Source organism: Danio aesculapii, chromosome 14 (assembly GCF_903798145.1).
Source record: "Danio aesculapii chromosome 14, fDanAes4.1, whole genome shotgun sequence".
NCBI lineage: Eukaryota > Metazoa > Chordata > Actinopteri > Cypriniformes > Danionidae > Danio > Danio aesculapii.
In genome coordinates this window covers 35417385-35428369 of record NC_079448.1, presented here as the reverse complement: position 1 = coordinate 35428369, position 10985 = coordinate 35417385, and the positions used below count along the sequence as shown (strand labels likewise).

General features: G+C 36.3%; 1 protein-coding gene across 1 annotated transcript; it reads left to right on the top strand.

The window, feature by feature from the left end:
• The first annotated feature begins 774 nt into the window (after positions 1-774).
• On the top strand, positions 775-9901 carry stard14 (START domain containing 14). The gene is made up of 7 exons (XM_056472569.1): positions 775-936; positions 1113-1299; positions 1684-1831; positions 2103-2206; positions 5304-5421; positions 5500-5552; positions 8579-9901. Exons 2-7 carry the CDS (start codon positions 1114-1116, stop codon positions 8783-8785), a joined length of 816 nt encoding a protein of 271 aa, XP_056328544.1. The 5' UTR covers positions 775-936; position 1113; the 3' UTR covers positions 8786-9901.
• The last annotated feature ends 1084 nt before the right edge of the window (positions 9902-10985 follow it).

Here is a 10985-nt window from a genome sequence, read left to right as displayed (position 1 = left end):
CTAAAATGGGCTATTTTACTTTATAAATATGCTCTTGAACAAATTTCTGATTCACTTTTCATCAAAATCTGTTATAAAGAAGATCCAAACGTTTCTTGTAAATGTAAAATTTTAGCTATATAGTCATCTTTCTTTTCCTTAAAAAAAAAACAAGATTGTTGGTGAAAGTTTACTATGTGTGAATAAATGTAATTAAGGGACTACATGAACACCCAGTTTCTCAATTTAATAGGGTATTAGGTAAGAATTGAGCAGAATGTTGTTACTGAGCAGTTTTTCCCAGAAAATAGGGTCAAAATAAGATTAAAAATAATATTTTTGTGTGTGATTGAAAATCAAGGTAATTTAATAAAGTCTTCTTAGGTACTTAGGATAAGGAATTGTGTATGTGTGTAAACTGTACATATATGCCAGATTTTTTTGTATATTTAAACTTGTTAAACTAGACAGACATATTGGTTAAATATCAATGACAGGCATTGTTGTTTTTCCTCAGATGGCCTACATCTTATATTACAAAGTAATGCTCAGTTTTTAAACTCAAAGTGCTCCATCCATTTAGTGTCGCTGCCATTGGTACCATACAGTCTGTCCAACACAAAGAGTTTCCTCTCGGTGATTATTTTGAAGGGTTTCGGTCAGTGAACTCGGGGCGGTGTTCACAGCTCGTCTTCAGGACTCAGTTGTGAATTAAATCAGTGAGAAGACCACTGGACCCACACCCGAATGATCCATCAATATGGGCGTTTCGACACACCCGGTTTGTGCCAGTTTGCCTGCAGTTTTTCTTGAGTATAAATCAACGTTATGTCATTGTGTAAAATCACTGTCGCTCAGTACTGCTGACTGCGCTCTGCTAGTGTTGTAACACTAATACACCTGTCCTACTCCCGGAAGTGGTGACGAGATTTTTCCACGCGCTTACGTCGACGCCAGGTAAGGAATTTGCGAAAAAATCTTGTCGAGCTTGAAATGTTAATCTCACTGCGACTACAATAAGCGCTCCCCATACTGAATAGAGACCAGAGATATCGAGTCTTGACACAAGCGACATCCCTCAGACGAATCTTGTATTTTCGCGGTGATTTTCATTGGTGAACTTGTATTTTCAGAATGTCTCGCGGTTCAGGAATCCTTCCAGATGAATCCATGTTCACTGAGTTCAAGAGACAATGCTTGTCCACGGAGAATTGGGTCAACAAGTATGATAAAAATGACATGGAGGTTTGGGTCGAGCAGGCACCTTTATCTGCTTCTATTAACAACAAAGGAAACTACTGCAAAGTGCACAAAATCAGGGTAAGATGTTTGTCTACATCTATTCAAACTGTTTATGGTGTGCGTGTGTGTGTGTGTGTGTGTGTGTGTGTGTGTGTGTGTGTGTGTGTATGATTTTATATTGTTAAAGAGTACCTTAAAACAGATTTTCAGCCTTTACACATAGCAATATAATTGTCATTCATGAACAAAATAATAAACTTTAGTAGTAGAAGTGACATAGCTACAATAACGTTACACCATAATGTTTCTAGTGAGTTAGACATTGGTAAACAATTGAGTAGTTTTTACCCATTATAGGTTATTTTCTCTATAGCTTATATTAAATTTCAGTTTATTTACATGTCATGTGTAGCTACTGCTGCCATAACAACACACATGCAAATGCCTTTGTTTCCAATACAGTGTCAAATAAACATAAAGGATGTATCTGCTGCCACCATGTATGATGTTATTCATGACGGCCAGTACCGGAAAACATGGGACCCTACCATGCTGGAGAGTTTTGACATCGCCCGTCTGGCTCACAATGCTGATGTGGGCTACTATTCATGTGAGTCTTGTGATCATTGTTGTATCTGTATCCGTTTAAAACCATTTTTTCCATTATGCTTCATGATGGCTATTCGAATAGTTCTGAAGCTGTTGTTCTCCTAACAATGTGACTGCAGTAACGGCTGAAGATAAGTCTCCTGGGACCATGTTTTGGTGTATTTATAGTCAACACCAAGATAGCTTTGTTCCTCTTTTGTCTTTCCCAGATAGTAAATGCTATTTATAGACCTACGGGTTATAAAAATATTTTTTTTCTCCTTAATTCACAGGGATTTGTCCGAAACCATTGAAAAACAGAGATGTGGTGACCCTGCGCTCATGGCAGGCGTCTGAAAATGAGTATGTGATCATTAACTTCTCAGTGAAACATCCGGTATGTCTTTTATTTGCTTACACCTTCTTTTATCAGTATATGCAGCCATAAATAGGTAGTGGTCTTAAAATGTGAAAAATAATGACTTTCAAACAGGTGTCAACGCTTAAAAATTCATGTCAATTTGAAGATATTCTAATTTTAAACATTATATTTTTAATAGTTAGAAGTTGATAGTTGATTGATCAGTTTGAGATGCACTATTGTATTGTTGTCAATGTTATTGGCTGATTTTTGATCAATTTATTATTCTTTGCATATCAGCTATAGCTTGAAAGACACTTGTTTAACACTAATATTAGTAATGATGATAATTTCAGCAGTAATACTAATAGTGACCTGTTATTTTATAGTATATGTTATGTTAGTCCCATAGACTGTAAAAGATATGGACATAGTGTCCGTGACATCACCCATAGGTTTCTGAAGAGCGCAAATGAAGCTACAAGTAGGCGTGGCCAATCGTCACCATTTTGTTCGCGCATCATTGCACTGACCAGGGGTAACCAAAAAAGGGCAAAGAGGCGGAGCGTGAGCGGATTACTATTTGTGTTCTGACCACATGTGCTTGGTTGTCTACTTTAAATAAAGTGTTTAGTCTTTTAAAAACACTGTTGTAATACATCAAGCAACAATGCATTGTTCTTATGATGTTTTTCTACAGGAGGAAAACACGACTTCCAAATATTTCAAATATTGTCTGTGTTAGTAAATACAGGGCTATTTATGAAATCCAGGCATAACACTGTATGACAACATTTCAGATGACTGTTCTATAGCCTACAGCTAATCAATCTGTCAGGTTCTGGAGTGCATTCAAGTTCTTAGAAGAATTGTAAATGATAAATGATCTTAAATAAAACAAATACATTTATAGAGATAGTATATTAGTAGATAATTTCACTCACCTGGGAAATGGAGGCAACTTGAATGGTTTGTGAGCACAAAGTGCACAGCATACCATATTATCTGATAATTGTAGGAAATAATTTTAAAAGGCAGTTGACTGTATAAAGCCACATAAAAACAAAACAAAGATACGATGTATATGCCGAGTTCAGCAGCTAATTAGACAGAATGACATGACGTGACCAGCGAGACCTAGCTGTTACTCAAGTGGCCACGCCCTTAATTATGCAGAATTAATATAACTGAATAAATATGAAACAGATGAGTTATAAAAAAATTTCACCACTCAACTTGTCATAAAGGGTAATATTAGCTATATGCACCAAAACCATCTTTTGTACCAGGCTGAAAACATGTTTTTATCAGCTGTAAATTTGGCCAATTTAGCATTGCAGTCAGTGAACATCTGGAGTTCCTGGAGCCAGCCCCAAAAGGCGAGTTGATGAATTGCAGTTTCAGTTACTTTTGTATTGGCTTCACAAGGGGGAGCTGGAGGTTGCTGCTTGATTAGTTCTTATAGTATATGTTAGTTATGCATAGGTTTTTTTAAAAACAAGCTCTTATGTCCAGTGTTGTGTTTGTATTTGATTAATTTATGTAGCACTGTTGTCCTGCGAGACACATTTCATTCCTCTGTATGTCCACACATGTAGCGGAATGACAATAAAGCTCGACTTGACTTGACTTAAACTTATTTATATATATATATATGTGACGCATCAGTAATCTAGGTAGTACCCACATTAATTAATGTCTCATCCCACATTAATGGGGAGCAAATTCAGTTAGAAATAAATTATAAATATTTGGGTGTGATGTTGGACAATAAACTTAAGTGGGATGTATGAACTGACTGTGTAAGGAAAAAGCTTTAACGGAGAATGTACGTCTTGAAGAAACTTTTGTCTTTTAATGTTGACAACACATTGTTGATCGTGTTTTATAGTGCTTTTATTTACAGTTTTGCAACATTTTGTGTGATCTGTTGGGGAGGTGGTAACAACAGCCAGTCAGTTGTTAGGAATAAAACTAAAGAGCATTGAGAGTATATACAAAGAAAGAGTACTAAATAAGGCTATCATGATTGTCAATGACTACGTTTAGATGGACGTCAGTAATCGAATCATTTGCTTTAATCTGAATAAGACAATAATATGATTAAGATGTTTACATGAGTTGCTTTTTGAATGTTCCTTTCATGAACCCGGTTATAACACATAATTCGATTAACGTTATTGCGTCACCACGGTATCCACATTTCCTCTGGAGATTCATGTAATTTCGGATGTTTGATTTTTAATTTGTCGACTTTAACTGCAGTTTGGCACTTCACTTTTATTAGGGAACATTTCATGCATGCCCCCCGACACAAACGAGATATTGGATGAGAATATGAACTGCTGAAGAGTGTTGTTTTAATGGAATTTGATATGATTGATTGTGTATGTGTCTGTAGTCCTTCGCTGACTCGGTAGGTGCAGAGAATAGTGTCAAACAGTCGTGTGTGTGTATGGAATATCCTGTCATAAAACGCAGCGAAAAGTCCTACATAACGGGAATAGTTTGATTGCGGTGTTTACATGTCTGTACTGTACTTCAATAATGCGAGTAAAATCGGCATACTCCTCATGTCTTCATCTGATTTCTCTTTAGTTCAATGGTGACCTTAATCTGATTAAATTAATAAAAAATCAATGTTTACATGGTGGACTCTTAATCAGAGTATTGTCTTAATCGTATTAAATTCGGATATTGGTGTCCATGTAAATGTACTCATTGATGAGAGACATCCTTTATCAAACACCTTCCAATTGTTACCATCAGGTCATCGATATTGTGTTCCCAGTAATAGGTAAAAATGATAATTTATACCCAAGCAATTAAATTTTTAAATTCCTCCTCCCTCAGTAGCAGTTGATGGCCAGTAGACTGGATATATATTTAGAGTAGGGGTACCATGTTTTTAAATGATTTATTTATATAAATGCCAAATGTGATGAGGTCTCTGTGAGTGTACGCTGCACGTGAAATTTCTCTACCGGCCAAATAAAGTACTAACTAACTAACTAAACTAATGTATGTGTTTTTTGAACTTGATCATTTCTACCGTAGTTTAACAGAATTATTGGTAGCTGATTAAAATGGGTTGCGTCTTTAATAAACACATCTTTTTTATTGATGTTTTAAGAAATATCCTCCACGAAAGGATCTTGTGAGGGCCGTTTCCCTAATGACAGGTTACCTGATCAAACCAACGGGGCCCAAAAGCTGCGTTTTCACATACCTCTCACAAGCTGATCCTAAAGGTATGAACCCATTCATCGCTTCATTCATTTACATCGGACATTTGCATTGTTTTCTGAAGATTTTTTTCTTCTTTTTAGGGTCTCTTCCGAAGTGGGTTGTCAACAAAGCATCTCAGGTCCTGGCTCCAAAAGTAAGTAGACATGTTTGTGTGTTTGTGATGATTCAGTGGCTGTTTTCTGTGAGGATGCGTGTGTTTAAGGATTGTGAAATCACAGTAGTTGCCATGGTAAAGCTGCTGGAAGATCTTGTACTGAAGACGCTCACGCAGCACTAGCTGTGCCAATGTGAAACTAGTTTATCTTGTTCTGCTGGTAGGCAGCATGACTACAGCCGTTTCTTTTATTTAAAGAAGAGCAAGTTGCTTGGGCTCATATTAAATTGCATCTGATCTTTAATAATCATTAGTTCATCACAATCCTGACTAAGCATGGGCCGGTATAAGATTCTGATGGTATGATACCTTGGATAGAAATATCACGGTATCACAGTAGTGTGATTACTGCTCTAAAATATGTTCTTCTTACATGTCTGGGTAAAAAAACAACTTTACCCCCTTGTTAAACACAATATATTTGTTTTTAAGAAAACATTTAAAGCATTTTGGAACAGTAAACATGTCAGGCTAAATAATTCAAATAAATGATGGACTTCTGCTGTCTTTATTAGTTTCAAAAGCATCTTAAAAAAGTCCAAATCTTTGGATATCCTTCTTTTCTTTGGATATGAATTAAAGCCACTGCACTGTTCAGGTCTATAGCATGCTTGTATGTTGGTTTATAAGCGATTTGTTTTTAGATGTTGTGGGCTAACCCTTAGCTCTTAATGTGGAGAGTCCTTTTCTGCTGGAAAATCTGTTGCCTTAATAAAAATTAAACTTGCATATACCCTAGGAACGGTATAACAGAACACTTTAGCGGTTTTAAAACCTTGACTTTTCCAAACCACGATAAACCTTGAAACCGGTTGTCGTCCCATGCCTAATTTTGACACTGGAAGCAATTGCATTTTGGACTTTGGAAATGGGTGTAGGGTGTAAATGCTCTGTTTTCTGCCGTTTTCGATTATTCCTGCTCATGCTATGACTGTTTGCAGTGTTAACAGTATCTCTGTCCAAAGTGCACACTGATAACGTCGTTTATACATCACACTTGCCGTGATGTTATAACAATGAGGTGTTTGTTTTTCTGCTGAACATTGATCAGGTGACACAAACTGGTTTAAAACCTCTTTTAAAAGGCATCTCTTATTGGCTACATGAATAAATCTATATTATCAACTTGATATTTTATATATGTATTTAAATGTGTACTGGTAAAATCAAAGTCTGGACCATTACAAACTTGGTCAATATTTATATAGATGTGATTTGAGACGTTAAAGTTGACATTTAACTTATTTTTTTGTATTAGTAGTATTAGTATAGGTGGCACAGTGGTTAGCACTGTCGCCTCACAGCAGGAAGGTCCCTGGTTCAAGCCCCGGCTGGATCAGTTGGCATTTCTGTGTGGAGTTTGCATGTTCTCCCTGTGCTCACGTGGGTTTCGTCTGGGTGCTTCAGTTTCCCTCACAAGTCCAAAGACATGCGCTATAGGTGAATTGGGTAAGCTAAATTGTACGAAGTGTATGTCCTGGTCCTCCAGGTTGGGGGTTGAGTGTTGGGCTAATGACCCACCTACGGAATACCTACATGGTGTGGCTAAATATCAACTTTGATATAAACGGCCCTGGGAGTGAGTAAGTAAATATTAGCATGTATGTAAGTCCTCTTTTGTAAATTGAATTTGATGTGGACACCAAATCAGGATGTCTTTTTTTCTCTACATGGTTCTACCATGTTACTTTTTAAAGCAGAATGATGATTTTTATTGTTTTATGATTAATCGTCAACTTGTTTGTCTAGATTAAACAAAATGGCAGGTCAATCACATTAAATTCAGACTTTATGGGCAGTATTGCACACTGTTATACACGTACATGACCAGTTTTCTGTATTTTGTGATTTTATGTTTTGATTTTTCCTTGTTTATTTATGCTTTTTAATTGCATTATGGGACATTGACCTTTCTTCCAGCAACTTTTGTTTGAAAAAGTGACTTTTATTAACATTTTTAATAGTTTAAAGTGATATATTGTCTTGGTTGGTGTTGTATATTACAGTACAAAAACCTTATAATAAACTGCCAGTGCATTATTTCTCTTTATGTTATTTCATATGTCAGTGTATCAGCAGGATCTTTAAATGTCTTAAATCCCCAAAGGCTTTAAAAAGTCTTAAATCTACAGACATATTGTGTTGTAGGTATTAAATATTTTTTTAACAGGTCTTAATTTTCCTTTGTTCATGTATAGCTACCCAATCTGGCCATTACTCCCATACAATGACCAACAATCCCTAATCTCAATAAAGCCTTTAACATTTTTATTTAAAACTCGCATTTAGTTACTTTCCTTGCAGTAACATGTTGAAAAGTTCTCCATTTATTTACTGCTGAGGATACTGACCTGACCTATATTTTTTATTATTCAATTATTATTATTGTATTATTAAATTTATTAAATTATGATTTTTTGATGGGTCAAGTGAAAATCTTTTCCAACTGGGATATTTTACAAACTCCTTGGCATTTAGCCCTGTAGAAGTCTAAAATTTAATTCATAATGGTCCTAGAAATGTCTTAAGTCTTAAATTTAACTTGGTGAAACCTGCAGAATTATATTATTATTATACTATTATATTATTTCAAGCTACTAAAATGTCAGTAAAAGTCACTTTGTTAAACTGTAGAGATGAATTTTCAACATCAGAAGTGGACAGAGCAGAGATCAAGATCCCATAACGCAATTCACAAACGTAAATAAACAGAAAACACATGTGAATCACAAAATACAGAAATTAACACATATTTTTTACAGTGTACTTGATGCTGCCAAAAAAAAACATTTGAAGACCCAGTTAGAATCCAGAAATGCTGTTTATTTATAGTAACACTTGAGCACAAAAGACTTGCTGCAATTTGAGTCACTGCACTTCTAGAAAATGAAGTAAAACCGGATTCTATCGCATTGTTTGGGTTACACAAGACCAAACGACCAAAGTTCAGTGTCATTTCCGATGATACCAGTGCCACTCCTTCATTCTCTCCTGTCATTCCTCAGGTGTTGAGAAGCGCTCATAAAGCCGGTCAAAACTACCCTGCCTGGAAAGCAGCAAACTCTCCAGATCACAAGCCGTGGCTGTACCCCATCCAGAACGAACTGGCCATGATGGACCCCGCAGAGCTGTCCATCCAGCGCGGAGACTCGCTCGAGAACGTGGACGAGAGCTCAACCAGAGACGCTCAGGAGAACGAGGACAGCAGCTAAAAATGACTTCAAACTGAGAAGAAAAGAAAAAAAAAGAGAGCGGTCGGTTTGTAGCTCTGGTCCAGTTACCTCACACCACACTTCGTAGATGTTTACAATCACAGCACATCTGATTATCCACACCAGAGTTTCTTACGCCATCAATGGTGCTCGAAAAAGAGGAAACACTATGCAGCTCTGCTTCCTAATTTAATTTAATACCATTTTGAAGGTGGTTCATTTTCGTAAATGACCTTTTTGCTTTGTAATTTATTGTTAAATGGTTTGATGAAGCCGCACCTAAGTGGTGTTATTGGCAGTTGAATAGCTTGTAAGTAGTCAAACATGTTTAATATTTCTTTTAAGTCTCCGTGTTGTGGGAGAGGCTCTCTTGTAATGCCATTCTTTATGTTTGCATATTTATATCTGTGCGTCTTTTAAAAGAGGTGTGTGTTTGTGCGTGTGATAATGAGTGACACCAAGCAACAATGAGAGAACCTGTGTTTCGTGGCCTTGTATTAAGAGCGAAGCAGACCAAAACATGAAGTAGTATTACCTCAGGATTTATTACTTGAAGGGGTATTTGTTCATTTGCCTGTAACAGGCAGAGGGATAGTGAAGAAACTGAATGATGGAGCTGTCCTGTGCTTTACAATTATGTCTTTGGCCCTTGTATATGAAAGAACATGACATTAACATAAGTTTAAAGGAGTTCCCTCACCCTTTACTGGTGTTTGACTTTCTTCTGTTGAACACAAAAGACTTTTTTAGAAAGATGTAATTCTGTAACCATTGACTCAGTGATTACTGCCTTCAACATTCTGCAAAATATCTTCTTTTGTGTTCAACAGCATAAATTCATAACGGTTTGTAACCACATGAGTAAATGGTGAGGTGATTTTTGGGTGAACTATCCCTTTAATATGACACCAGTGCATCCATGCAAAGACATTTGTCAGGACAGTTGGGTTGCAAAGTTGCCTGTATTTATTACAGATGTTTTCTTTCTGAGGAAGGATGGATGTGAAGATTTGAGTTTGGAAACTTGAATTTCATATGTATGAAGTCCTAACTCACTGAAGGGTAATATGGTTTTACACATTTACTATTTTAAATAAATTATATTGTTGTTTTGAAGGCTTTTTGCTTCATTCATTATTCTTAATATTCATTTTTAAAAGGTTTATTGATGGCTCTGTGTGCTAATAGTTTATATAATCATTTTAGAATACCCAGTATAGCATCTGCATGTCCACCAGTCTGCTCCAGTATCACAGTAAAAACAAGAATTTTTGTATAATAATATAGACGGAGATCAGTAATTAAGTTGAATTTCTAGCTGCATTGATCATGTTGATCATCTAATTCGTCATAGTACACTACCTGACAAAAATCTTGTTGCCTGTTCAAGTTTTAGGAACAACAAATAATAACTTGAGTTCTTGTTGATGATTTGGTATCAGAAGTGGCTTATATGAAAGGCAAAGGTCTCTAGATTACACTTTATTTTACCAAAATAAAATATGATCATGCCTTGATTTTGAATTATTTAATTAAGACAGTAAGCGCTGACTTTGCTTAGAGAAAAGTCTTGTCACTGAACAGAAATAATGTACAGTATTGAATATAAAGTCATTGTGCAGTAGACAAAGAATTAATATTGTGTATGACTCCCATGAGCTTGGAGGACTGCATCCATACATCTCTGAAATGACTCAAGTAATTTATTATAACGTCATCGGGAATGACAAAGAAAGCGTTCTTGCAGGACTCCTAGAGTTCATCAAGATTCTTTGGATTCATCTTTAATGCCTCCTTCTTTATCTTACCCCAGATATGCTCAATAATGTTCATATCCGGTGCTTGGCTGGCCTATCTTGAAGCACCTAGACCTTCTGTGCTATCAGGAACTTTGATGTGGAGGCTGAAGTATGTAATTTGCCCTCTCCTGTGGTTTGTAATGTAATGGGCAGCACAAATGTCTTGATACCTCAGGCTGTTGATGTTGCCATCCCCATACTGAATGTAACCCCAAACCATGATTTTTCCTTCACCAAACTTGACTGATATCTGTGAGACTCTTGGATCCATGTGGGTTTCAATAGGTCTTCTGCAGTAGTTGATGATTGGGATGCAGTTCGACAGATGATTCATCGGAAAAATCTACCTTCTGACACTTCCAAATGATCAAATAAAAGTCCAGATGAATTATTTGTTGCTC